This window comes from Blastocystis hominis (assembly GCF_000151665.1).
Source record: "Blastocystis hominis, Singapore isolate B (sub-type 7) whole genome shotgun sequence assembly, scaffold_17".
Classification (NCBI taxonomy): Eukaryota; class Bigyra; order Opalinata; family Blastocystidae; genus Blastocystis; species Blastocystis hominis.
This window is the reverse complement of record NW_013171824.1, coordinates 35,222-61,978: the sequence shown is the minus strand read 5'-3', so window position 1 is coordinate 61,978 and position 26,757 is coordinate 35,222. Positions and strand designations below refer to the sequence as shown.

Here is a 26,757-nt window from a genome sequence, read left to right as displayed (position 1 = left end):
AGGATACGAATAGACTTCGGCCTGAAAATGATATCACCAAAAAGTATGCATATCAGGGTGCACAGAAGAACCGATAATCCTGCCTCCTAGCTCATTTTCTTCATTTCCTCACGGAATTCCTTCTTGACACAATCAAACGAAAAGCACATAGAAAAGCAATTATCCAAAAGATTACATATGAAGCAATACTAAATGTTTAGGCAAGTCATTTCAAAGTTAAGTCATTCGTCTCGGATGGAACTAAAGTGTCAATGTGAGTCGTGTATTCTTTTGGTGAAGTCTCAGTTGCTACATTGGGAAGTGCATCGGAAAAACTCAACGGTCTTCGTAGTGAATATTCAGAGCTCTCTGAGTGCTAGGTGAGCTAATGAAACAAAAAAAGCTTGAAGCCTATCTAATTCCAAGTGAGGACCAGCATATGAGCGAGTACGTTCCGGAATGCTATCAGCGCCGGAAGTGGATCACTGGATTCACAGGATCCGCTGGAATGGGTTCGTTCTTCACCAAGAAGTTTCATTTCTAGCCGTTGTTACACCTACGGAAGCGCTACTCTGGACAGATTCGAGGTATTTCCTCCAGGCGGAGAAAGAACTTCCATCCTGTTGGCAGCTAAAGAAGCTCGGCACTCCAGGATGTCCCAAAGTGACCGTATATTTCTCTCCACTCTATTTCTAACAAACAGGAATGGTTGGCCTCCTCGCTCCCCGAGGGATCTCAAGTGGGAGTGGACGGCAGCCTCATCTCCACCGGCTTCGGCTGCCAATTAGAGAGCACGTTGCACCCGTTCGGCATCAACCTCGTCTGCCTCGACAGCAATCTCATCGACCAACTCTGGTCGGACCGTCCCCGTATTTCGCCTTGTTTGTTTGCTTACAGACCTTCCCCACACTCCCATCACCCTCTTATCCACCGAGTCCGCAGGACTCTCCACACTCGACAAGATCATGCGCGTGCGCGAAGCCATGGCGTCACGTGATCGATCGATTTTACTCCTCACAAAACTCGACGACGTTTGCTGGCTGTTCAACATGCGCGGCAGCGACGTCGAGTACAACCCGCTTGTGTACGCCTACGGCGTTGTGACACAAAACGAGGCTTTTTTGTTCATTCATCCGAACCGACTTTCCATCGAACAGACCGCCGAATTCGAAAAGAACGGCGTGCAGATCCGCGAGTATGACGCGTTTCTGCCCTTCATCGATGCGATGGCGAAGCAGAAAAGCGAAGCCGCCGAGGAAATTTGTTTCAATGCTTCCGATGTCAGTTTCGCGGTTTTTTCGCGATTGGAGGGCCGCAATCCGGACACCACCTTCAAGTATTCGATCGAATTCGATTCACGACCAGTCCCATAACGCGCATGAAGGCGATCAAAAACGAAACAGAAATCCGCAACATCCGCGACGCTTTTCTCCGTGACTCCATCGCCATGTGCCACCTTCTCTCCTGGTCTCCTCGATTCCCCGCGGTGAGTCCTAGGCTGGAGTCGCACATCGACGAGCACCCCACCGAGTTCGACGTGGCCGCGCAGTCCACCGCGTTCCGCCGTCGCTACGCGCAGAGTCTGGGCGACAGCTTCGCTCCGATCGTCGGCTGCGGCGCCAACGCGGCGATCGTCCACTACGAGCCCACGTCGGCGGCGTCCTCGGCGCGTCTGCAGCGCGACACGTGCATTCTGCTGGACACGGGCGGGCAGTACGAGTGGGGCACGACGGACATCACGCGGACGGTCTGCATCGCGTCGGACGCGGCGCAGTCCCGCGTGGATCGCGCGTTCCGCGAGTGCTACACGGCCGTGCTGAAGGGCCACATCGCGCTGGCGACGGCGGTGTTCCCCGCGCGGACGCGCGGCGTGCAGCTGGACGTGCTGGCGCGGAGCGCGCTGTGGGAGCGAGGACTGGACTATGGACACGGAACGGGACATGGAGTGGGGTATTGCTTGGGCGTGCATGAAGGACCGGAGGTGAGGAGAAGGCAGGCGTGAGAAGTAGTCGATTTCGACGCGGACGAACGCGGAGAAGGAGGGGTTCGCTGCGGGGATGACGATGACGGACGAGCCTGGGTATTATGATGAGGAGAGAGGGTTCGGGGTGCGCATTGAGAACACGCTGTATATCCTTTGGGGGGAGAGAGGAGGGACTTAACGGGACAGTAACCGTGGAGAGCGGGCTGGAGAAGACGCATCTGGACCGCCAGTTTCTTCGATTTGATGTGCTGTCGTTCGTACCGATCCAGGCGGATCTTTGTGTGGAGGAGATGTTAACAGAGAAGGAGAAACGATGGCTGGAGAAGTATAACTCGCTCTGCTTGGAGAAAATGAAGGGTTATATTACTGATCCAGAGGTATTGACTTGGCTTGAAAAACAGGCGGAACGATCCAAATTCTAAGAAGCGTCTTCATTGTTTTTTATGAACAAACACTCTACATCGGAATCGTGATATCAAGACACAAGATGGGCTCATCATCCTGGTCATGCATCTTGCATCGAATGGAATAAATGCCAGGTGGAGGAGGCTCGTAGAAGATCGCCTTCTGCTCAACTTCGACCACACCCCATGGAGTGGGGCAATTCAAGCCTTTGAGATATATACGGCCAGAGTTTAAAGGTAGATCAAGAGTAGTATTGGTGCACAGATCACCAGTGCGATACATCATGTACACACCATTATAGTATGCACTCATCGACCATGTTCCAGTAATAATATCCTTGTCCACGAATCCAAAACCAGATACAGTAGTGTTTTGACCAGGAACAACAGGGTTATTGACAATCGTAAGTTTAGAAACATGTCCATGGTAATATGCGTCGTCGCAAACTTTCCAGGTAATCAGGCCAGGCGTAGCAAAACAAAGCTATGGTGAAGTATGGCTATAATCCTCACTGTAAACAAAAGAAAGATAATGGCAAACTTCATACTGTAAAATTCAGAATAAAGTAAAAGATACTATGAGAAAGGGAAAAACGAATCAAGGGGAGTTTCATCCAATCAATCAAATTGACAAAATGTGACATTTTAGATTTTATAATGATGGTCATCACACGTCATTGATTTTTCGTTTTTAATTCAATACTAGAGTTCCAGAAAATGCTTCATATTGACTACTATTAGGTTTAAAATAGAAACAAAAGGGTAAAATGAAGCGAATTACTAATGCATCAATTGAACACTATCCTTAAGAAAACGAAAAAACTAATTATGGGATATTAATAAACAGATCTTTTTGTTATTATAGCATCAAGTTTAGGTTTGATGACAATAAGATCGAGAAGTGTCCGTGATATGATGTAACAGAATGAGTACATATATCTCTACACTATTTTTGTACGAAATATTACAGCACGTTACAAAAAATGGACGAAATAACGACGATTAGAAGTGATTAACTAAATAGCTGTACTTAGAGTACAGTACTTCATATACAAGCAGAAAAGGAGAATACGTATTGTTGAAACCCCAAAATAAAAACACTTAAGTGAACAAAAGATAACTTCTGTAAAATGCAGTGAATTGGATATAAAAGGTGTGAAAACCAAATAATACATCAAAAAATGAAGAAACGTCAGTATTCTACGTACAAAAAACACAACGAATCACATGGTAATAAACTAATTGTACTCTGTAAAAATATAAGATAAACAACAATTATACGAAAAAAGTGGTAAACTGCTATCTCTGTTAGTAAAAAAACAAATATGTGAAAAGCACATGCATCAGAAAATCATTACAAAAAACAATGGATTATCCAGATTATCACAAATAATGATACTATTATAAAATTACAACAAGTAGCAATATCAAAAAAGGCTTTATTATACTTAAAGAAAAAATAGAAAAACAAAAATGCAAGCGGTGGGACTCGAACCCACGCGTGCGAACACACTACGACCTGAACGTAGCACCTTGGACCACTCGGTCACGCTTGCTTCTGAAATAAGAAAAAAACATATTTACTTAAATATAATAGAATACATGTATTAACTGAATAACATACATTATTTAAAATGGATATTTTGAATAAAGCTATAAACCTAAAAGAAGAAGCAAAGAGACTACAAGAGAAAGAAAAGTATATGGAATCACTCGAATTGTAATATTGTATACAATCTATTCATTAATAGATACAATATAGCTATTAACTTGCTTAATGAGGTACTATGGCTTATTGTAGAGGACGAGATGAATGGTCTTGATGTTCCTATTCATAAATATACCGACTGGAACTTTCACGTTACACATAGTGGCAACAACAAAAGACCTCGCTTTGCTGAAGCAATCGCTATTATGCTTCAAACCATATATGAAGAGTACACTCTGGTATTCCCAAAATACAATTGTCACATAGATAATAAGCGGGGAGGCTGTGAAAGTATATCGAAAGAAAGAAGTGGAAGTGCCGGTGAGTGTTGGTGTTCCAACATATGATATGAATCCTTCAGTAGATATGGATATTTCTTTACCAGATGTGAAAGTTCCATTGAGAGAGTATATACCAGCACGTAAAGAGAAAGTCCCGGAGACTTCTCAAACATCGGAACCAGAAGTGAAAATTCCCGCAGGAATAAATATCCAGATACCAGTTGTGGACCGCGACTTTATAGTAAATGTATGCTAGTCATGTAGTGTAGAAGCGTAATAAACTTGAAGGCCGTGCAATATTTGTCGACGAGTAACAATGAGGGATCAGTTGAAAAATAGCTTCCTTAAAGATCCAGATATTCCAATTCGCGCGAAAAACACTCTACGTCAAATTTTAAGACAAATACCAATTCGGCAAGAGCCTGAGTGTGAATACGAAGATTAAGAGAGACTTATCTCCCAGCACCCCAGGACACTCCCTCAATCCTTCAAAAGAAGAAATGAAGAGTGAAGCATCGCAAGGTGACAAGAAACCTGAGTCATCTGTTTGTCAACAAACACAAAATGTCCAAGGTAAGAAGAGAGCGAAAACGACACTCCCGACAAAGCAATATCCTACCCAATAAACCAGTAGGATGGACCAACGTCTTGCAAACAAAGCATTCTCCCAAACGAAGAGAGGGGAGCTGCTGAGAAGTAGACGAGTGACGATTTGCACATTCGCAGTGGTGAGGCAGATAACAAGCAAGGTGACTGAATGAGCAACGAGCGGCAAAGCCCAGAATGATCGCGTCTGAAATGCTCGTGTAGAGCCTTGTACGCAGCTAGCAACTCCCAGAAAGAGAGATGGAGCCGCGATAATAAAATCGGGGAGATGGCGAAGCTGGTAATATCCAAAGAGACGAACATCCCAGTATTTTTGCTCAACCATCGAGTAAAACGTTTTCCCTTCACACCCAAAAAGAAGCAGAAAGGGATTAGACGACGTACAGCAGAACGTACGACTCATCGAGAGCAAATAGAAGAAGAAGGGAGAGACTGAAGTGAATAATAATAGAATCACGTATTGTTAAACGCACCGAAAAGACTTAAATGGATATGAATAGGAAAGAGGAGAGGGAGGGACAGTGTAGAAAGTAGCGTAGACAGCATGGAAAGAGATAGAAGAGTGCTAGCAGTATATTATTACTTCGCAGGAACGTCGATATGAAAATAGGAATAGTCAGAAGGACACTATTTTTTGAACTCTCTGTTTCAACTACAGTGATGTGAACGAAATCTGATTCGATGTCATAAGTCGGATGTATTGGTAGAGGCAGAGGAAGCAGAGGGAAGCTGTAAGTGTTTCTGTATATACAGCATTAAAGTGTGCTGTTGCAGGTGAAAAGATGTAAAACAGGGTAGCATGATAAGCTTGTTGCTGCTGTGGAAACCATAATAGGGATAGTTTGTAGAAAAGAAGTACAGAAAGAAGAAATGATAATTGTCTATTTGAAACTTGGAATCAAATGCTACACAAAAGCAAATGTTACGTAGATAAAAGGAGTCGGATCGGAAGAGCCAAGGACAAATCTACATGAAAATATGATTTCGGATAACACCTAAAAAGCCTGAGAATCCATGGAAGGAAAGGGAGGAAAGCTCCATTCTCCTCAAAGTGATATCCGGCGACCGAGATGCCCAGATAATGACTAGGGATGATTTGGGATCACTCCTTGTACATTCCGTCCCAATTGAAGATGAAAGCTATTTTTGATAGATCGTGGTTGTACTCCTTGTATATGTGTTTCTATATTGAAATCGATCCCCGATTCTTACGAAGAGCAACTCTACCGAGTGATCGAAGGGAGGAGCGATCTGTGTGGCGACGATTTGTAGGGTGGTGATGAGAACTCTTGAAACAAGAGTCACTGCGGCGATTTCAAGAGTATCTTTTGAAACAAACAACGGACTAAAAAACATAATACACCGGGATTTCTCCCCCGAAAAACGAAATCAGTTCCGTTACAATCTTGGGAATTACGTACACACCCACAGCCACTCCGATCACAAAGCCTCCCAACGTGTCTCCGATCCAATGAGCGCCAAAATAAACACGAGAGAACATCGTCGCCAGCGGAATCAGGAACCAGCAATAGCTTCCAGTCACAGAATAGATCACGCCCGCAATCACAGCAGCCTCAAAACATACAGACACAAAAAACCTACTTGGGCACTATCTCCCGACGGAAATGAAGGATTCGACACATCCTTACGCAGAGGAACCACGCGACCCACCGTTGCAGCCTCATCCGGACGCGCACGACCAAACAAATATTTCATTGGCTCTGTGAGCACTACCGTGACAAGGCTACAATCAATACACGCCAATTCTCCCACCAACACAAACCCAAGTACAACCCAACTTCAAAATCAATGAAAAGAGATATCAACACAACGAGAATTGGAAGAACATGTCTTCCAAAAAGAATTCCTGGTAAAAACACCACCCATTCCAGTGTACGAGACAGATGCATTCTATCCACTCAACCATTCTCTCCATAGCTTACCGGTGAAGTTTACCACTCATTTCTTTGTCAAGAAGCGACACTTCATGAAGTAAATCACGGAAGTTATGTTCCTTCGGTTCGGATTCCCTCTTCTCTTCCATCGTCTTACAAGCACACTATTGGTAGCACGAACTCGTTCAGTCAGAAGAACGAAGAGATCTCTTTGAAAACATTTCTTTATCCCTTATTTGATTGTCTAGTCCAAGAATTCAAGTTTAGCCGTTTTCGCTTCACTTTGAAAAAAGTGGGCACCTGAATTTCCTAGGTTCATGTAAAAAGGATCGTACTGTAGACGGTGCAAAATGCTGAGTGAATAACTCAAACTGGAAAGAAGGATAGTGCGTCCAATGAAATCGAAACGCACTCGATAAAACAGGCTTTTTATATCAATATTAATATTACTATTAATATTTAATATTATCATCAATATTTGTTCGTAATGCCTTTTTGGTCTAAGAAACCTTCTCTTGAGGATCAAGTAATTGACCTTCGTATGAGTTCGAAGATGCTGGACAATCAGTCTAAGCGTTGTGTAAAGGAATCAAAAATTTATGAAAAGAGAATGAGAGATGTATGCGTGAAAAGTAGAGTTTAGGAATAGGAAATCGCGAAAGGTAATCAAGATACAGCCAAGATTTATGCTGATGTTGGATCGGTTGCTTCTACTGATCCGTAGAGTTGTGTTCGTCTGCGGAATCAAGCAAAGCAATTTATGGTAATGTCTTGTCGTGTGGAGGCGGCTGCTCTAACGATGCAGCAGATGTATTCGATGTCTTCTGTATTCGATCTTGGTTGTATTGATAGTAGATATCGAGTGCTATGGCTACAAGTGTTCGCGCAATTAAGGGAGCAGCCGAGTCCATGAACCTTGAGCGTGTATGAGTGTGTTGTTGTAGGATGATTCGCAGATGTACAAAGTGACGAACGATTTCAAGGAAGCGTGCGAAGACAACAACGTGATGTACGCGTGTTGGTTGCGTGTGATGCGTAGGATCGCTGGGTTCAGCAACGCGTTTAGCGAGCAGTCGGTGGACGCGTCCGTAGGGATGTGGAGTGGGTGTGATGGGCAGGAGGATTCGCAGGCGTTGTACGAGCAAGCGGCGATGGAGTATGCGAACAAGAGCGGCGACTCGGTGCAGAACGCGCCGCTGGGAGATGTGAGCATGCCGGTGAATGAGCCTGCGCAGGCGACCAGCGATCTTGTAAACCGTCTAAATAATCTGTAATCTGTAATCTGGTGTGTGTGTTTGTTTGTTCAGCCAAACAGTCCACAACGACCCCGTCTGGTAGGATACAGATCCAAAGCGACTCTTCAACGACCCGCCGTGAGCCAGGAACTCGCCTCCGCTTCCCGCGTTCGGACCGTTCGGACCGTTCGGACCGTTCGGACCGCTCGACGAGCGACGAGGTCTTTTAAACAGCGCCTCGCGCGAGTAGCGATCATCCCTCTGTCCCTTCTCTGCTTTCTCCCTTCGGATCTAGGAGGGAAACGGGAGCGAGATCGCCCACGCGCTGGTAGATCTGCGACAGCGACTCTCTCTCCTTGTCCAGCTGCTCGAAGTACGCGTCCAATTCGCGCTCGCGCTCCTTCGTCATCGCCGATTCCTTCTCCTTCTCGCTCTCCTCGCTCCTATCCATCACGCTCGCTCTCCGCACTCGCACAGACCGCCGATGACGTGCTTCGACAAGTAGTCGCGCTCCCTCTTCGCTCGCTCCTCCGCAGTTTCCGTCCAGCTCGGATCCATCTGACTCGCACGCCTTCGAGAACGCTACGGTGCATCCCGGAGGCAGATTGGCGAAGCGGCGAGGCCGCGTTGCTGCGAACGCCGACGAAATCGCGCTGTCGGGAAGCATCGTCATCCACTCGCAGCGCTCCTTCGCTCGAACCAGTCCGCAAACCAAACCAGCTTCTTCCCCTCGGTCCTCTGCTCGCGCGCTTCCCGCTTTTGCATCACTTGCGCCAGAGCTTCCTCCGTCGGTTTCCGCGCTTCTTCGCCGGGCAGAGCAGGACCGATCTCTTCGTCCGAGTTCTCCACCTGCACCACCGCTCCCTGCGAAAGAACCGCCAAGATCTCTGCGAATCAGTGGGAAGGGGCAGCAGCACCGTCCGGAATCGTGGGACCGATGAGCCTATCGGACTGCTCCTCCATCGAAGACTGAAGCGCCGAAGGAGGCGGCAGAGCAGGACCCATGACGACGGTTGGAGAATCTTCGTCCTCTTCGTCCAAATCATCTAAATCGATCTCATTCTCATCCATTTTCGTGGAAGCAGGGTTGGAAGGAACGTCCAGAATAGAGGCACGAAGGGAATCGATGTCAGCATCAAAACAATCGCCAAATAGGTCAAATATTGACCTGCCTCCAACGTCCTCTTCGCTCCATACATAACCACGATTTGTTAGAGGCAACTGAAGCAACTCGAATATTACTTGAAGAGTTCCCTGAAGAAGCGAGTTGGTCACTTTCTTCAAATTCACGCAATATCCGTTTGCCAGTATATTGAAATGAGTCTTTAGATCATCCAAATCGGTACTGCTATTGTTCAAGCGAAAATCGAGAATAAGTCTTTTCGCTTTTCTACATAACACAGAATAGAAATTATTACTTGACGCGGTCATCAAAATCATCTTGTTTCCTAAAAATAAGCGAAATAGAATAAGAAAGAACTTGACTCTATCTACTTTGCTTCTCTCAACATTCTCATCGATCGGGATTTGTTGTTGTTGTTGTTGTTGTTGAAGGGTTGAGTAGTTTTTGGGTTGATCCTCAGAGTGTTGTGCTGTGTGTCTATGCTTGTGTCTGTGTTTATGTCTGTGATGACTATGTTGCATCTAGTAACACAATTCCAATGATTACTACAATACTACTAATAATGATAATCTTGCTAAAAGGTCGAAAAGGAGAAAGAGGGTGATATGTGGTATATAAATAGTATAATTGATAAATGAAATCAGTGCTCGAATAGCTCAGCTGGTTAGAGCGTCGTGCTAATAACGCGAAGGCCCTGGGTTCGATCCCCAGTTTGAGCATTTTTATTATCAAACAATTCAATTTGTATTTTTGTTGTTGTTATTATTATTACTATTATTTATTACTATTAATATTATTGTTATTGCTATCATAACTAGTGTCGTTTTTCCTCTCTCTACTGTAGCTTTCTCTGTGCTTTCGATGTCTTCTTTCATCTCTGTGTTCTTCATGCCTTCTGTGTTCTTCATGCCTTCTGTGTTCTTCATGCCTTCTGTGTTCTTCATGCCTTCTGTGTTCTCCATATCCACTATCATTCTCTCTGCGTTCTCCATATCCACTACCATTCTCTCTGCGTTCTCCATATCCACTACCACTCTCTCTGCGTTCTCCATATCCACTACTACTCTCTCTGCGTTCTCCATATCCACTACCACTCTCTCTGCGTTCTCCATATCCACTACCACTCTCTCTGTGTTCTCCATATCCACTACCACTCTCTCTGCGTTCTCTGTAACCCCTTTGCTCACGAGATCTGCTACGAGAATGAGCATGTTGATGATGACGAGAGTGTTGATGCTGTGATTTGCTGTGTTCTCTGGAACGATCGTCATGGTAACGTCCATCTTCCTCCCTTTTTTCTCTCCTTTTGTCCTCGTAACGTCCATCTTCCTTCTCATCGAATTCCTTCCCTGATCCCCTTCGATCGCTCGGTTTGCCTCCAGAAGCATCTCCGGAATTAGGCTTCTTAATAAACCGATTGCTCTCATATGGAGCATGGAAGGGACAATCCCGACCACCAAATCGCATTTGTCCGCTTTGTTTCTTCCCTCCGACACCGCCTCCAAGTCGACGAGGCACCCAGCCCGGAACAGTCTGCGCACGCATGAAATCGACCAGGATCTGGCTACCGTCCAGAATTGTTCGATGAGCTCCATAGAATGCAGAGGTAAAGTCCTCTTCGTGTACGAACTCCACAAAACCATAGCCTCGAGAACAACCCGTTACTACACTCTATCAGAAAACACCAAAAACCAACCCAAGTCACGAATAAGATGAACACTTTGTAACTTCCCATAACGCGAAAAGAATTGATATAGTGCTTCTTCCGTCGTATCGTATCTAATCATCATTGTATACAGAATTCAAACTTTAATCGCCCAACAAACAAAGTCTTGTATGGATTACAGCAAATCATTCGATCCTTTGTACTATCAACTACCATTTATTCATTCAAGAGTAAAACGACAATGGAAACCATACGCTCTCTTCAAACCACGATCATGAGGCCGAATATCTGTCCCATCCATGCTTCCATTTCGAATCGGATCATATTCTTCATGATACCTTGAATTATTACCAATACGAATGATTTACCAAAACCCCTTATCTTGTCTTTGGAAATCCCTCATATTATGATATTATGATACTTCGATTCTTTCGTGTTTGATCCTTACAATATTTCAGTCAGAGAACAGAGAATAGTGGACTTTTCCTTCCTTTCTCTAGTCACGAAGGATTTCAACAAACAAAGCTACTGAGACAAATACAGATCGTGTGCCTCCACCAACCGCGGAATAAACTGCGCTTCCAAGGGTTTTTCGTCTGTCTTGGTCACTAATTCAATCGCGATCTTTCCCTCTGCCCCTGTTTCTGCCCCTGCTCCCTGCTCGGCCTGGAACTTCATCCCTCGGTTCTTCCGACTCTTCGCGTTAAAGATCAGTCGGATTTCCTTGTAGCGAGTCATCAGCACATTGGCCACCACACAGTCAACATCATACCTACGACAAAACCTTCTCCCAAACCCACTTGCAGATCGCCGAGGTCGCCTTGCTCACCAAAAGATCGATATCGGTTTCGAGCTTGAACGATACGTTATAGGCATCGCTCGCCCATTCCCTCGTCACCAAATAGAGCATTTTGGGAGTGTTCGTTAGAGCGATGTGTGGATTGCCCTCGCTTGATTGAATCTTGTGCTCCGCCATTTCGTTGTAGGGAATGTAAAAGTCCGAAACGGCTGCTGCGGAGAACAACATCAGATTTCGTCCCATGCTTTCACAAGAGAGACATAAGTGACGCAGAAGAATCATGTAATCGAAAACAGACGTGAAGGGGATTTCCAACAAATCGTTGCGATACTATCGCTAAGTCATACAATCCACACTTACTTGATGCAGCTTCGATAAACTATCTCTCACGGATGACGGCACATTGCTCACTTCTTATCACCACGAAATACGACATACAGAGAAGTTCGGTTCCAGAACATATTGCACTCTCCAAATGCTCACTAATATATTCGTCAACAGTAGTGCGGAATGGACGCTTCGTGGACGATCGATACAGAAACAACACGGAATATCCATATTGGAGGAAATATCTAACTCGTACTCAAAGCTCCGACAACCAATACTCTGCACTCGTTGCTCCTCTTGTCCCTGTAGAAAAGTTATCAATGAATCGAACAGTGTTTTTCTCAAGCGGCACTGTAGTTCCTCCCGACGTAACAATCACCACTTTCTTATTGTTCGAAACTGCGTTGTGGACAAAATCTGCCACTCGACTTTTGAGTTCTTCGTCGATCTTTTCTTCACACACAACTACAAGCTACTTGGCCCATTTTTGTATTAATAGAGTTAAAGAAATCGTGGCAGGTTATTAGATCTTTGTTCATGTTTGTATCTGTTGAAAACAAGCGATGAATCCAAAAATAGGGGAAATTCAGAGGTTGACAATTGCTTACAGAACTCTTACATTATTTTGAAACAGAAATGCTTTGTTCAAGATTCCTAAAACCAGCGGCAAGTATCCTAAGCAAGCAATGCTTTTTGAAGTCACTTTCTACACAGTCTGCGGCTTACGAGTACTGTTTTGATTTTTTGATAAGAATCAGTTTCGACATGATTGTGATAGGTGGAGGATCTGGAGGAATCAGTTGCGCTCAACAAGCTAGTGCGAATGGTGCTGTTTTGTGTGAATTTTTGATAGACTAGGTGCTCGTGTTGCATTGCTTGATTTTGTGGACCCGAGTACTCAAGGGACAAAGTGGGGATTGGGCGGTACTTGTGTGAATGTGGGTTGCATTCCGAAGAAGCTCTTCCACTTGGCTGCGAACTACTGTGACAACGAGCAGGACGCGGGGCAAGTCGGTTTTCCGGTAAGGGCTTTCTGGGTAGTTTGCACAGATGTAGTCAAACCTGGGTCGCAAGCCCGATTGGAACAGGATGGTGGATAACATAACGAATTACATCCGTTCTCTGAACTTCAAGTACAACGGGTCTCTGATCGATCAGGGAATTGAGTACTTCAACGCGAAGGGCAGCTTTGTGGACGAGCACACAGTTCACGTAAAGGGTCCGGACGAAGATCGGAAGTTGACGGCGAATCATATCGTGATCGCGACGGGCGGGCGTCCGTCGATCCCGTACGAACCGTGCGGTCGTGTGAGGTGTAGTTCGATCCCCGGAGCGATGGAGCACTGCATAACGAGCGACGATTTGTTTCGTCTGGAGAAGGCGCCGGGACGAACGTTAGTGGTGGGCGCCTCCTACATCGCCTTGGAATGCGCGGGCTTTCTGAATAGCTTCGGATTCGACACGAGCGTGATGGTCCGAAGCCGCGTTCTCCGGAAGTTCGATCATCAGATGGGCGATCTGGTTCAACAGCACATGGAGCGACACGGAGTTCACTTCTTGGAGCGATCGCTGCCGACATCGATCGAGAAGCTGGGGGACGGGAAGCTGCGAGTGCAGTGGCTGGTGAACAACGTGACGAAGAAGGAGGATGTGTTCGACACGGTGATGTTTGCGACTGGGCGTCGCGCCAACACGGCCTCTCTGAATCTTTCGGCTGTGAATCTATTCGCCGAGCCGGGGTCCGGGAAAATCGTGTGCTGCTCGGGCGAAACAACCCGCGTCCCATCGATCCACGTGATCGGCGATGCGAGGTACGGGAATCCGGAGCTCACGCCGGTGGCGGTGAAGCAAGGCGTGCTGCTGGCGGATCGGCTGTTTGGCGGGAAGACGAAGGAAATGGATTACTCGCTGATCCCGACGACTGTCTTCACTCCGCTGGAGTACTCGAGCGTTGGAATGACGGAGGAAGAAGCGCTGGAAGAGATCGGCGGAGATCGGATCGACGTGTACCATATGCGGTAAGCGTGCCGGGGACGGGCGACCGATAGATACAACACTCTGGAGATGAACTTCCTGGGCCGCGTGGACCGAACCGGGATGCCGGAGGAGAACGAGTGCTACTCCAAAGTGATTTGCTTGCACGAAAAGCCTCGTAAAGTGGTCGGAGTTCACATCTTGGGACCGAATAGCGGTGAGATAATTCAGGGCATTGGCGTAGCGATGAAGCTGGGATTGACGAAAGACGACATGGAGGATTTCGTGTCGATCCATCCCACGCACGGAGAGGAAGTGTTCAATCTAAACGTAACAAAGGAGCAAAATCGATTGGCCGCCAAGCGATCTTGCTGAGCGAACTAAACACGTTAGAGAGCTCTCGTTCTTCTCTGACGTGTTTGATGAGTGTGATGAATGTGATGAATGTGATGAATGTGATGAACGACTAAAGGACTAAAGGACTAAAGAAGGAAAGGAATAGATGGCATGACAAGCTATGGAGAAACTCGTTCGAGGTCTGTAGTTTCGAATATCGATTCTTCTCCCTCTATCATGTTTCCAAGAATACTCTCGAGTGATGGCACTTGCAAATAGATAGATAGATAGATAGATAGACTGTCTGTGCCCCACCACAGCTCCTTGTTTGTTCGAAACAAAAAGGGAATTCAGCCTCAATAAAACAGAAGTAGGGGAAGAGAAGACCAGCAAGCATAGCCAGCAAGTGCCACGCCTTCAGGTTGGAACCAATTTCAGGGACAATGTGTGTCAGCGAGACGTATAAGAAGGTTCCAGCAGAGAAAGCGAACGCTACTGGAAGCAGCGCGTGGTTGAGCTTTGTACCCACTAAACAGATCATGGCCATAAGGAATGTGGCAATGGGCGTCGTGCAAGAGAAGAGAGCAATGTACGGAGTGGCTAGAGATTTAGAAGATTAAGACAAAACATACATTTCTTTACATTCAGACCGACCTTCTTAAAGTAGGCGCCAAGACCAAAGGCAGCAGCTGTTTTGTGCAACACAATAGCAGCAAGAATAACCCACAACACTCGAGGATTCTGATCCAGCATAGTGGCACCAATGGCAACTCCGTCGAATATAGAATGGAAACACAGACCCCACACAGTTGCCTGATACGAATGACCATGCTTGTAGTCACCGTGCTCATGCTCCTCCTTGTGGCATTCCTCTCCATGCTCTTCGTGCAGCTTCTCGTGAAGGTCCACTTCAAGATGAGCGTCCACTCCTTCTTCTCCATGGTGGTGGTCATGGTGATGACCACAGCAGCTGTGGGTCAGAGCATCCACAACCATCATAAAACCAAAACCAACAGTCACACAAATACCGATCAAACGATAAGCAGAAAGGGCTGCCTCTTCAGTTTCTAAACCACCCATATCAGCCAAAGCATCATTGATGGATTCAGGAATAACTACAGTGAAAGCAGCACCAACCATCAAGCCCGCGCCAATAGCACTTACAATAGATAGGGCTGTCTGACTACAACTGATCCAGAGAGGAAGGTAGCAAACAAAAGTTGTCCACGCATAGAGAATAAAACAAATGAGAAGAATCAGCCAGATATTGCTTTTGTTCCCCTCAACCAAATCAAGTAACATACGATCCATTATGATGAATTATAAGCTACAGTCGAAACAAATAAGGAAATGAGAATCGCGGTTTTCTGTAAATTCTGAGTGGAGCATTATTTGTGTTCTTGCCTCGCAGAAAATCAACGAGGATTCGAATCAAAATAGAGAACTCGACTCTAAACATGCACGATCCGCACTGGGTACTATATAATCGTGTAGGATCAAAACGTTGCTCTCGTTTCTTATCGACTCTATCAAAATATAAAATACCCGATCACTAAGTTTTCAAACCAAATCCTTGTATTATTTCACTTTCTACCGATTTTCTTCTTCCATTGTGAATGCTTTTCGATATATAATAAAGAAGATGGTTATAAAGACTCCCTAAGTTTAGTTCTAGGTTGAAGAAAAGAAAGGAACAGTGTATTTTCTAAAATCAGTATGTCTACTAAAAGAATATTTGTAAAATGTAGGGAGTATTTTGCTGTGCGAAGTGTTTTTGCGTTCTCTCATTTTCCACGGTTGAGTAAGTTTCTCACATGATACTATATATTCAGGGATTGCAAACTACGGTTTTTGAAGAAGGAAAGTGATAGTGAAGGTTTTTTGGAGTGTAGCTTATATGGAAAAGTGGCCGAAGTGGTTGAGGTATGATAGACGTTGAGTGTAAATCGGTAGAATGTGATCTATATTCGTGAGTTGAGTCAAGAAGAAGTGTTGCATTTCAGTTTCGAGAGTGTAGAAATTGCAGAAGAATGGATACTTAGTATTCTGCGTGCAATGAAAGGGAAGTCTCTAAACGGGGCAACTCCCTATGAGTCGTCGCCTATCGACGATTCAATTCGGCGTTTACTCTGTGAATTTGATGGATCTGTTTCTTCCTGTCCGCGTTCTCCGTTGAAAACACCTTCGTTGGTAGACAATCGTGCTGCACAGTTAGAACTAGTTGAATGTGTCTCTGAGCGTTCAGTTGGAACACACGGAGATTGTGTCCTCGCTCTCTGCGAACGATTTGTACTGTTTTGTGTGTAATGTGGATGCTTTGTGTGTGTCCTATCATGTAGTCGAATCTATCGATGAGCGGAGTTCGCAGCCTTGTGTGGAAGGTGGCGTTGGGTTGTCTAAGCGCCCATCGTAGCTACGAGATGGTTGTGCTATCTAGAGCCGTTGGAGCAATGGTGCAGCGAGATTGGGTTGCTGCGCGCACGGTACGAAGAGCTGTGTCGGGACTATTCTCGTCGGTTTGCTCCGAACGTTGCGTCGGAGGAAGGCGAGGTTCGTGTTTCTCCGCGATGGAACGAGGATCTGCGCGACCCGGAGCACCAGGCAAGCGAGCAAACGATCCGGAAGGACTGCACGCGCACGTTCAGCCAGCTTCTGTTCTTCAAGAGCGCGGCGGTGCAGGACCTGATCGTGCGGCTGCTGCTGGTCTTCGCGTTCGCTCACCCGGAAATCGGGTACAAGCAGGGCATGACGGACCTGCTGGCCGTGCTGCTGCTCTGTCTGTACTGCGACCGGTGGCGACTGGGCGGCGGAGGCGAAGGCGAAAACAGTCTTCCCCAACGGACCCAAGACGTACTGGACGAACATCTGCGCTTTCAGAGCCAAGCGTATCGACAAGAGGCGGAGGCGTTCCGGCGAACTCTTTCTCCCTCGCAGCGCCACGCCATCGCGTGTCTGCAGATTCTGACCTCTTCAAAGTATCTGGAGCACGACTGCTTTTGTCTTCTGGAGGCGGTGTTCGCTCCCCTTCGAGGCTGCTATGTGTCGGACAACAGCGATTCGAGTCTGGAATCGCGCATGGATCGCGTGATGTGGCTGGTAGGACGCTGGGACTCTGCGTTGGGAAGCCATCTCGCTGTATTTCCGTGACTCGAATACGATTCAGATGCTGGAAATCCACCCCTCGATGTTCCTATTGCGTTGGATTCGGCTTCTGTTCTGCCGAGAATTTGCTTTGGAGGATGTGCTCTATCTCTGGGATCGGCTGTTTCTGCACGCTCTGCCCGATTTCCCCGCGGTTCCCTATCTCTGCACATCGATTCTGCTGGGCATGAGAGAGAGGATAAAGGGGTGCGAATCGATCTCGATGTTGCTATCAGCGATGCAGGAAGGACCGAGAGCATTAAACATAAGTGCGGTATGGGAACTAACGATGTGGTTGTGGCAAGTAATAGAGGGCGAAGCTGCTTTTAATCATAGAAGTACGAAGCGGTTGAGTACGAGAGAGTGGTGGGAGAAGAGAAAGAAAAGGAGAAAACGAAGGAGAAAACGAAGGAGAAAACGAAGGAGAAAAAGAAAGGCCTGCTAGAGAGACTGCTTGGGAAACGAGCGAAGCACCGCCCTTCTAAACTCGAAAAGAGCGAAGATAGTCCCAATTCAGCGAGTTGCACAGAGTTGGAAGCAAAGACTTTCATCGAGTCCGGGAAGGAATGCAGCCAGATTCCCTCTCCATCAAGCGAAAACACGGGTATTGAGGGTACTGCAGCTTCCATCCTATCAAAGTACTTTACCTGCCGTGTTTGTAATAGAAACGAGATAATAGAGGATTGGAAAGGGGAGGAGAGAAGAAGACTCGACGTAGGAATACTCTCATAGCTCGGAGAAAAACTAGGAACCAAGATATTCAGAATGGGAGGAATACACACTTCAACAGATTCCATATTATAAGACCCAGCTATCAAAGGTTAAACGAAATCGCTTCAAGATAATAGATTTAGCAAAATTGAAGATGATAGAAAGTACTGAATGGATCGAAAGGGGTGAAAGTATTGAAAGATCAACAAATAAGAGCGAAGAAGAATGAACGAACTGGAAATCGCTAGGAAAGAATGGTACTGATAAAATACCAGGTTTTATATTCTGTTTTACTGAAGAGTATACATAAGAGAAGGACGCTGTCTTTTATACAATAGCCTTTTCGAAATATACATATAAATAACCAATTCGAAACGCTTTGCCCATTCCCACTAGTCTAAAGAGAAAGAAAACTATGCTGTCTGTCTAACCTGCCTTTCTAGCTTTAGTATAGGAGAGTAAGCAAGTAGGGAGGATAAATAGAGTAGAGAAACGAACAATTGAATAACAGAGGACTCACGATGTCTAAAGTGTGTAGAATCACACAATGCTCAATCCAAAATTATGTTCCATCTAAATACTATATACTTGCAACAAACTGGAGTTCATTTTCTCCACACAATCGAGAACGATACTATTAGGCAGTTTTATAGAGAAAGGCTTTTTCAAATTGAGAGTGTACCTCTGTAGGTCCATTGCACGGATGAATGAGTGGAATGTAATTTTCGACAACACCACTCATCTAAAATAACAAACTCTTCTCTAATAATATCTGTTATTATAATCTCGACTAAATCTTGAACAATAAACACCTCAGTTTCGAAACTATCAATATTGTACACCAATTCCCAATCCAGTAGTTACGCTCAGCATCCAGTTTTATGAAACGTTCTATCATACAAAGAGAAATACTCTGTGATTATACCAGAAGTCCTTCTTCACCATATTGTCATATGAGATGGAAGGATAAATACGTAAAAATTGATTTTGTTTTTTGTTACCAAATACGATATTCTTACTATACAGAAACACAAATATTGTCTCTCTGCCAGAGAACATTATTTCTTTAATTAATAATCAGTGTTATAGCAGCGGTTTTAAATCTAAACAAATATCACACTATTTGCCCGGCACTGGTTGTAGTCTAATGTACTGTTTTGTCCCATGTACCATATTATTATCTCATTGATATATTATATAAATTTTCCTTTAGTTAACTATTCAAATTACACATATCATCAAAACTATAGTTTTCTCACTCATTTCCTCAGTATAGTATTGCAGGGCACATTTCCTACATTTTCTCCCAAATACTATCTCCAATTGATAAAGGCTCTTCAGAATATTGTTCTATACAGCAGTCGACAATTATCTCTACAGTCTATTGGCTACAATATTTAGTGCATCCAATAAATTCATCTATCTCAATATATATGGATGAATAAATCTATTTGACCAATGAATATCCGCACTACAGAATCTCGAATTTGTATGTTTATTCTTTTATAATATTCTTTATTATGAAGCAAATTGCTTTTGCTTTGGTTTGCACCTTAATTTTCTGTAGTTTATTGACATTTGACCTAATTTCTAGCTTTGGTTTCGAGCCAGTGTGCTGAAGGAGAAGTTGTTGTGACTTTCCAACGAACTACTCAGGCTTACGGTGATGAAGAATCCTTGAGCATTTATGCTGGAACCTCTGCTACTGGTACACCTATTTACAGTGAGACTATTGGTTTACAACCCGAGACGGTGTACCCAGCTACTACTCACTGCTTGACTTATGGACCATACTTAGCTCAAATGGGAGACTCTTATGGCGATGGATGGACTACTGGTTCCGTTCTGACAGTTAAACTGGCAGATGTTGTTATTGCTGTCATTCAATGGACCTGTAGTAAGACTAGTACCTATTCCTGTAGTCAGGCGTTTATGGTTGAGCTGCCTCCTGCATGGCAGTATTCTTCGACCGCCCAAACAAGCTCTTCTTGGACTACTGGAGAGTTGGATTGGCCTGGTTATGAAGGTAATTGGCCTGCTCCTACTGCCACGACTCGTTACTTCCGTCGTTCGATTGAAATGACTGGAACCGATAATTTTGGTATCCGTGTTGCTCTTACAATTAATGGTGGCGCTGTTGTATATGTAAATGGTCAAGAGCTTACCCGATGGAATCTTCCTGACGGAGAGATTTCCTCTTCTACGGAAGCAACTGTCTCGACAACTGGTAAACACACTTATGTTCAGCTTTTGGCTGCAATTCCTACACCTGAAAACGATACGTATATTATCGCTGTTGAAGTGCATTCTGGCTCAAGTGCTCCAAGTGCTGAGGAATTTGATTGCAGTATTTCCTATTTGAATGAAGATTATCGTCTTATTAGTTCTGATGGATCTTATTATTGCACTCCTGAGAATCCTTCTCAACCGACTGAAGATGGATCTAAGTTATATGATGGGAATCTCAGTACCAAATGGTGTGCAGAAATTGAGTCCTCCACTTTACCTACTATACACATTTGGACTTTTGGTAACAACGATCGCTTGGTTGTTAACAAGTATTCCTTTTCGACAGCAAATGATGCTCCTGTTCGTGATTGTGTTAATTGGAAGATATTTGGCTCTAATGATGGAAGCCAGTGGGATCTTCTCGATACTCAAAACAATGTAGCTTGGACGATGCGTCATCAAACTTTATTTTTTGAAATGAATAACCAAATGGCTTATAACAAATACAAATGGGAATGCAATGCTGTGAAAGATATTAATGCAAACTTGGGTCACTTTATTCAGATGTCTGAGTGGAATTTGCTGTTCACTGGTGCTGCTTACGTTCCTCCAGGTTTTTCCTATCCTCAGGATACTTATTCCTGGTCGGTGGGTATTGATAATGTGGACATTACTCCTGGTAAGTCTGGTTACACGAACTGGCAGATTGCTGGAGCTGGTGGCGCTTCTCTTCCTGCTGGTCTGAACTTCGATAGCACGAGTGGTGCTATTACTGGTATTCCTACGGAGGGTTTGGAAGAAACTGTGTTCACTGTGTCTGCGACGTATTCTGTGGACAGTCAGGTCTACACTTGCACGATCACGATTACTGTTTTGTCTTGCGATCTGCCCAACTACATTTCGGTTTCAGTGGAGAAGGTGAACTACAATACCGCCTCTGAGACTTGGACGATTAAGAACAGTGAAGGACAATCGGTTCTTGCATCGAGCAACACGGAGAGTTTGGTGGGTACTTGCTTGCCTGTTGGTGAATACACGGTGACGATGACGAGTTCTTCGGGTACGACATGGCAGAGTACTTCTTTGATGACGATTAATGCTCTTGCTGACGGTCATTCGTTTGTTTTGGCGAAGACTCGTCTGACAATTGAAGGTGAGGATTCGTTTGTGTTGCCGATTGATCTTCCTCTGCTTCCTGCTTCGGCTGGTTCGTTCAAGTATCTTGCTGATGGAACGGTTCCTTCGAACTGGTACACGAGTGGTTTCTCGGATTCTGCCTGGACGACTCTGGATGCTTCTTCGCGTCCTACGACTGCGCAGAAGGTGAAGCTGTTCCGTGCGACGTTCAATGTGGCTTCGAAGGAGGGAGCTCAAGGATTTGAGTTGTATCTGAAGGCTCGCAACGGAGTTCTTGCGTACTTGAACGGAGAGGAGATCTATCGTTCTTATCTGGAAGCGGGCGATCTTACGGCCGAGTCGACTCCGACTGGAGGAAGCTCGGTGTACAATTGGAGACGTGTGACGGGAGCGATCAGTCACATCAATGCTGGAAGCAACACGATCGCTGTGGCTGTGCTGACTCTGGGAAGTGCGGATATCGAGATTGAGTTTGATATGCATCTTCGATTGCTGAAGGATTCGCACATCCATCCTCGCTATTGGGATTATTCGACGGCTGGTACTACTTCGAGCGAGGTTGGTAAGCTGTTCGATATGAATCCTTCGACTTATGCTTATGTGTACAAGGCGACTACTCCGATTCAGAAGTTCACGATCCAGTTCGCGAACGATGGAGCCGAATATTTCAACAACTACTGCTTCATAACGAGTTCTCAGTCGAATAATTATGATCCTCGTGAGTGGAGCATTGAGGCATCGATGGATGGTCAGACCTTCAGCGAGTTGAAGAGCGAGTCTGAGGTGTACTTCGATTCGCGTTCTACGGAGTATTGCTTCTACATGCCTTCGAATACAAAGGCGTGGACATACTACCAACTGACTCTGAAGAAGGCTCGTGTGGACGACACTGATAACTACTATGCTCTTGCTGATTGGAATTTGTTGTTGCAGGACTATTCTTCGCTGGAGATTCCGGAGCTGTCGTTCAGTCCGAGCGAGATTACTGCCTATACGGGTGCTGAAGTGCCTGGATGGACTTGCTCTTCTTCCTATTACAACACGTTCTCGATCACTCCTGAGCTTCCGAGTGGACTTTCGTTCAGTACGACGACTGGAATGATCACTGGAACTCCCACGGACATCAAGGCTTCGACCGTGTACACGATCACTGCGCTGAATCCTCTGGGCGATGAGAAGACGGCGACGGTGACTCTGACGGTTCAGGAGTGCGCTGGAGACATGGTATCCTTCAGCATTGAATTGACGTTCGAAACGGGAGCCTCTACGTGCTCGTTCGTGTTGAAGGATCGTGCGACTGGCGAGGAATTGGAGGAGCGCTCGAACTTCGCTGACCACAGTTCGATCTCGATTCCGATGTGTCGTCCTGCAACGACGTATGCTCTGGTGCTGAAGAAGCAAGGCACTGGCGGTTGGGGCAACAACAAGGCGACGGTGAAGCTGGCGGATGGGCGCACGCTTCTGTCGGAGTCGCTGGCTGCCGGAGCGACGGAGAAGGAGTACAACTTCAATCCTGCGTATTCTGTGTATCCTCAGTGGACTCACTGGAGCTACCTGGTGGACGGCACGGCCGCTCCTGCGGGCTGGAACACTCTGAGCGGAGCTCCCTCGAACTGGGAGACGCAGCGACCGGGTCAGTTCCCTGCGGCCAGCGGTGTGACTCAGTACTATTTCACGAAGTTCCAGATCGAGGATCTGACGGAGTTCGCTTCGATGGACATCGCTGTGAACGTGAAGGCCGGAGTGGTTGTGTATCTGAACGGAGTGGAGATCCGTCGCTACAATCTCCCCGAGAATACGGAGGTGAAGGAGGATACTGCGGCTACGGGCGAGAGCGGCGAACCGTTCTTGCTGGTGATCGGAGAGGCCGTGCAGAGAGAGCGGCTGGTGGTGGGCGAGAACATTCTGGCGTTCGAGCTGCATCGCTATGAGGCGAACGAGGAGACGAACAGCTTCGATGGATCTGCGATTCTGATTCTGGACAACATGTACATGCTGCTGGATGGTACGGGTACGACGGTGCCTGCTTTGACTGGAGTCGAGGGATCGGACAAGGTGTTCGATAACAATTCGGCCACGAAGATGCTGACTGCTACTGGAATCTGCGAGGGTGTGGAGCTGATCTGGTCGTGGAGCAATGATCGTCGTGAACCGATCGGTCGATACGGTCTGGTGTCTGGAAATGACTGCAACAACCGCCATCCTTCGGGTTGGACTCTGTATGGTTCGAATGACGGAGAGAACTGGACGATTCTGCAGTCGAAGGCTGGTCAAATGTTCACTTCGTACTTTGAGCAGAAGCTTTACAACATGTTCAATGTGAATCCGTACAACAAGTACAGATTGGTGGCTACGGAGTGTTCCAACACCGATTCGATGAATTGTGATAACTGGGGACAGACGAAGAGATTCCAGCTTGCTGATTTCTATCTGTTCACCAAACTGATCGCCTCGAATGAGTATTGCCGTCCTGAAGGTGACTTTGAAGGAGCGATGAACGGAGATATTGCTTATGCTGAGTGTCCGAATCTTTATGAGGGAACTCGAAGCCGTTATTGCAACAATGGAACGTTCGCGGAGGAAGTGACTGCCTGCTATCCTTCCATTCCTCAGGGTATTGATTATGGTGCTACCACTTTGGAACTCACTCAGAACAAGGAAGTGAACATTGTTCCTACGATTCTTGGCGTTGAGGTGACTGTGACTTCGTTCCCCACGTTGCCTGCGGGTCTGACTCTGGTTCCTTCGACTGGAGCGATCACTGGCAAGCCGACCACGGTGCAGGACTCTCGAAAGTACACGATTTCTGTGACAAACGAGGGAGGAACGATCACCACTACGATCAACATTCTGGTGTTGGAAGCTCCTGTGAACTATGTGTTGATTGTACTGATCGTTGTTGTCGTGATCATCGTGATCGTGGCGATTGTTGTTCTGATAGTGTTGTTGAGCAAGAAGAAGAAGAGCGGAGCGAAGAAATCGATGCCGAAGTCGGCTAAGTCTGCGAAGGCTCCGGCTCCGAAGCCAGCTCAGGTAAAGACGAAGACTGCTGTGAAGGTCTAAAGTCGAGAGCTATGAATAATGTTGCATGTATGCAGAATTGGCTAGATTTGTTTGTTTGATTCCTATTTTCGATTATCTATTAGCTGTATGAGTAGTGAGGAAGGTGATTTAGAGACATGGCTTGCTGAGAACGGACTAGAACAGTAATATCATGATGGGTTACGTGAAATGTAGCTATACCCAAGCTTTCTTACAACGAGATAAATGCTGTTGCTAGTCTTACTGTTTTTCTGATCGTCAGTGGTATAAGCGTGGCATCTATAGCAAAAACCATGGTAGGCTTATTTGTGCGTAAGAATCACCTTGAAGATTATCCACCCCTTTGTCGCAGGGAAACCCGCCATCTTACCCTTAGTTCTCATGGAATATTGACTAATCTGATGCTATTCACCCGGTACCCAGGGATGAAGACGAATCTATGTTTCAAGTTCTGGCCTTTGTCGCAATTCTGATACTACTAACCACCAGACAAGGAGAGATAGGCCATGCACGATTCCATGCTAATCAAGGGTACACCTCTCAACGTTTCGTTCGAATGGATTAATCTGTACATGTACATGAATCCCTACATCACTTCCATGACTATCCTGTTCACACCCAATCAAGTCATGTTCAACAATGTAGATTCTACGAATGTGGTCACCAACTCGAATGACGAAGAGATAACGATTCCTCCTGGATACTACACGATTGGTCAAATCATTGTTATCCTCAACACCATGACAGACTACATTCTCGATATCTACAAAGGCTTCGAGTTATGGGTGTATTTATATCCAGTCCACACACACCATCGATTTCACCAATGTTCCGGATATTCGAGAAATCCTCGGTTTGGAAGGACAAATGGTCATTCTATCCGCTTCGCTCTATGGATCGAATGTGATTGATATCACGCGAAATCGCCAAGTGATCCAGGTCTACTCGACAATCGTGCGTTCCTCCGATCTGAAGATTGCCAATCAGAACAACAACCTGCTCACCACAATGATCCTTGACGATCCCGAGGTTCATTACCTGCGCACCGTGGAAGACATCTGCATTCCCATGATAACCCGATTTGATCGATTGATGTTCCTGTTCCGCGATATGGATGGTAATATCATGCGATTGAACGGCGAATTCGAACTCCAGTTGACGATCGAAGATGTGTTTGATCAAGTGTCTTCCTCAATTCTACCGATGAACCAGTTCAGTATGATGGAAGTGTTCGGCAATACTACGAAGAAGGAAGTGAAGCTGGACAATCCTCTATCATTTGATCTATGTTCCATCTCGTCCGTGTCACTCTATACCGATTTCGTGTTGCACAACGTACCATCCGATCAAGTGATATTAATCGATGCGGGGACATCCCCACACGAGGTGTTAATACCCAGAGGAGCCTATGATATCGAAACGATCATTGCAATGTTGAATGCAAGTGATGTTCTGTTCGAATTGGTGTATAGCGGTGAGAATGCCTTCCATATCACCGTGAATCACTTCTACACGATTGATTTCACTCGTACTCCCGAGATCCAATCGATCCTCAAATTCAATTCGAGTATACCAGTGAAAGGACTGGACAATCCACGACAATACTTTCTGAGTACCTCTTGCAACCAGGTAGTGCTGGTGGCGAACGGCGAGACCTCCCTCGTCCTATCGATGCCTACTGGATACTACACGTTCTCCAAGTTCATCGAGGCAGTGGACAGTGAGATGGTGAAAGTGCTTCCCCGCGTATCAATGACAATCGAGGATGACCATGTACGCTTCAATGTCACTTCCGACAAGTCTTGGCATATCGATCGAACCAGTGTTGACACGACGATCGATGGATTTGGTTGGACTCCGTGGTTCAAACTGTCTCCATTCGTGCACAACCTGTGTATCGAACGTCCCGTGGAGAGTTTGTTTGATCAAAGTGATCCAAGTTTACCCGATGCGACGAATGATCAAGGTCTTGGAGTCATGCATACCTCGATCCATCCCATGTCGTGTATGACCGGAAATTGCGTACCTCGGACTATCGATTCATCTTGAAACCTCTTGCGACATACACCATGACGAATAGCGATTGTTCATTGTTCGATTCCGGCACTTTCTACATCACTAAGGATACGACTACATCACTAACCATGAACTTCTTGACAACCTCGTGTTTCAATGAACTT

The 26,757-nt window shown here is 45.8% G+C and overlaps 11 protein-coding genes; 5 read left to right on the top strand and 6 right to left on the bottom strand.

Annotated features, from left to right (window-relative positions):
* Positions 1-192: 192 nt before the first annotated feature.
* GSBLH_T00002159001 (uncharacterized protein) lies at positions 193-2,385 on the top strand (the record flags this gene model as incomplete). Its single annotated transcript, XM_013040684.1, has 9 exons — positions 193-253; positions 286-327; positions 360-491; positions 524-648; positions 683-848; positions 877-1,315; positions 1,345-1,960; positions 1,989-2,107; positions 2,163-2,385. The coding sequence occupies 9 exons, from the start codon at positions 193-195 to the stop codon at positions 2,383-2,385; spliced, it is 1,923 nt and encodes a 640-aa protein (XP_012896138.1).
* A 34-nt stretch (positions 2,386-2,419) lies between these two features.
* Positions 2,420-3,436, bottom strand: GSBLH_T00002158001 (uncharacterized protein; the record flags this gene model as incomplete). XM_013040683.1 has 3 exons in its annotated part: positions 3,346-3,436; positions 2,881-3,313; positions 2,420-2,851 (listed from the first exon to the last, which is right to left on the bottom strand). The coding sequence occupies exons 2-3, from the start codon at positions 2,911-2,913 to the stop codon at positions 2,420-2,422; spliced, it is 465 nt and encodes a 154-aa protein (XP_012896137.1). The 5' UTR covers positions 2,914-3,313; positions 3,346-3,436.
* A 2,871-nt stretch (positions 3,437-6,307) lies between these two features.
* GSBLH_T00002157001 (uncharacterized protein) lies at positions 6,308-6,872 on the bottom strand (the record flags this gene model as incomplete). Its single annotated transcript, XM_013040682.1, has 3 exons — positions 6,308-6,535; positions 6,565-6,706; positions 6,736-6,872. 3 exons carry the CDS (start codon positions 6,870-6,872, stop codon positions 6,308-6,310), a joined length of 507 nt encoding a protein of 168 aa, XP_012896136.1.
* A 457-nt stretch (positions 6,873-7,329) lies between these two features.
* Positions 7,330-8,149, top strand: GSBLH_T00002156001 (uncharacterized protein). XM_013040681.1 has 7 exons: positions 7,330-7,476; positions 7,507-7,551; positions 7,582-7,683; positions 7,713-7,781; positions 7,814-7,866; positions 7,897-7,945; positions 7,976-8,149. The coding sequence occupies exons 1-7, from the start codon at positions 7,411-7,413 to the stop codon at positions 8,129-8,131; spliced, it is 540 nt and encodes a 179-aa protein (XP_012896135.1). The 5' UTR covers positions 7,330-7,410; the 3' UTR covers positions 8,132-8,149.
* A 26-nt stretch (positions 8,150-8,175) lies between these two features.
* GSBLH_T00002155001 (uncharacterized protein) lies at positions 8,176-9,421 on the bottom strand. XM_013040680.1 has 5 exons: positions 9,010-9,421; positions 8,810-8,979; positions 8,679-8,780; positions 8,568-8,650; positions 8,176-8,535 (listed from the first exon to the last, which is right to left on the bottom strand). The coding sequence occupies exons 2-5, from the start codon at positions 8,855-8,857 to the stop codon at positions 8,346-8,348; spliced, it is 423 nt and encodes a 140-aa protein (XP_012896134.1). The 5' UTR covers positions 8,858-8,979; positions 9,010-9,421; the 3' UTR covers positions 8,176-8,345.
* Positions 9,422-9,989: 568 nt separating this feature from the next.
* On the bottom strand, positions 9,990-11,339 carry GSBLH_T00002154001 (uncharacterized protein; the record flags this gene model as incomplete). XM_013040679.1 has 5 exons in its annotated part: positions 11,250-11,339; positions 11,122-11,219; positions 11,024-11,090; positions 10,912-10,994; positions 9,990-10,879 (listed from the first exon to the last, which is right to left on the bottom strand). The coding sequence occupies exons 1-5, from the start codon at positions 11,282-11,284 to the stop codon at positions 9,990-9,992; spliced, it is 1,173 nt and encodes a 390-aa protein (XP_012896133.1). The 5' UTR covers positions 11,285-11,339.
* A 68-nt stretch (positions 11,340-11,407) lies between these two features.
* GSBLH_T00002153001 (uncharacterized protein) lies at positions 11,408-12,546 on the bottom strand (the record flags this gene model as incomplete). XM_013040678.1 has 5 exons in its annotated part: positions 11,408-12,010; positions 12,035-12,049; positions 12,078-12,252; positions 12,286-12,455; positions 12,484-12,546. 5 exons carry the CDS (start codon positions 12,544-12,546, stop codon positions 11,654-11,656), a joined length of 780 nt encoding a protein of 259 aa, XP_012896132.1. The 3' UTR covers positions 11,408-11,653.
* A 97-nt stretch (positions 12,547-12,643) lies between these two features.
* GSBLH_T00002152001 (uncharacterized protein) lies at positions 12,644-14,356 on the top strand (the record flags this gene model as incomplete). The annotated part of the gene is made up of 5 exons (XM_013040677.1): positions 12,644-12,833; positions 12,866-13,047; positions 13,082-13,296; positions 13,327-14,025; positions 14,056-14,356. 5 exons carry the CDS (start codon positions 12,644-12,646, stop codon positions 14,354-14,356), a joined length of 1,587 nt encoding a protein of 528 aa, XP_012896131.1.
* A 196-nt stretch (positions 14,357-14,552) lies between these two features.
* On the bottom strand, positions 14,553-15,595 carry GSBLH_T00002151001 (uncharacterized protein; the record flags this gene model as incomplete). XM_013040676.1 has 2 exons in its annotated part: positions 14,950-15,595; positions 14,553-14,917 (listed from the first exon to the last, which is right to left on the bottom strand). The coding sequence occupies exons 1-2, from the start codon at positions 15,068-15,070 to the stop codon at positions 14,553-14,555; spliced, it is 486 nt and encodes a 161-aa protein (XP_012896130.1). The 5' UTR covers positions 15,071-15,595.
* A 1,073-nt stretch (positions 15,596-16,668) lies between these two features.
* Positions 16,669-17,788, top strand: GSBLH_T00002150001 (uncharacterized protein; the record flags this gene model as incomplete). The annotated part of the gene is made up of 2 exons (XM_013040675.1): positions 16,669-17,452; positions 17,481-17,788. The coding sequence occupies 2 exons, from the start codon at positions 16,669-16,671 to the stop codon at positions 17,786-17,788; spliced, it is 1,092 nt and encodes a 363-aa protein (XP_012896129.1).
* Positions 17,789-20,962: 3,174 nt separating this feature from the next.
* On the top strand, positions 20,963-24,642 carry GSBLH_T00002149001 (uncharacterized protein; the record flags this gene model as incomplete). XM_013040674.1 has 1 exon in its annotated part: positions 20,963-24,642. One exon carries the CDS (start codon positions 20,963-20,965, stop codon positions 24,596-24,598), a length of 3,636 nt encoding a protein of 1,211 aa, XP_012896128.1. The 3' UTR covers positions 24,599-24,642.
* Between the last annotated feature and the right edge of the window lie 2,115 nt (positions 24,643-26,757).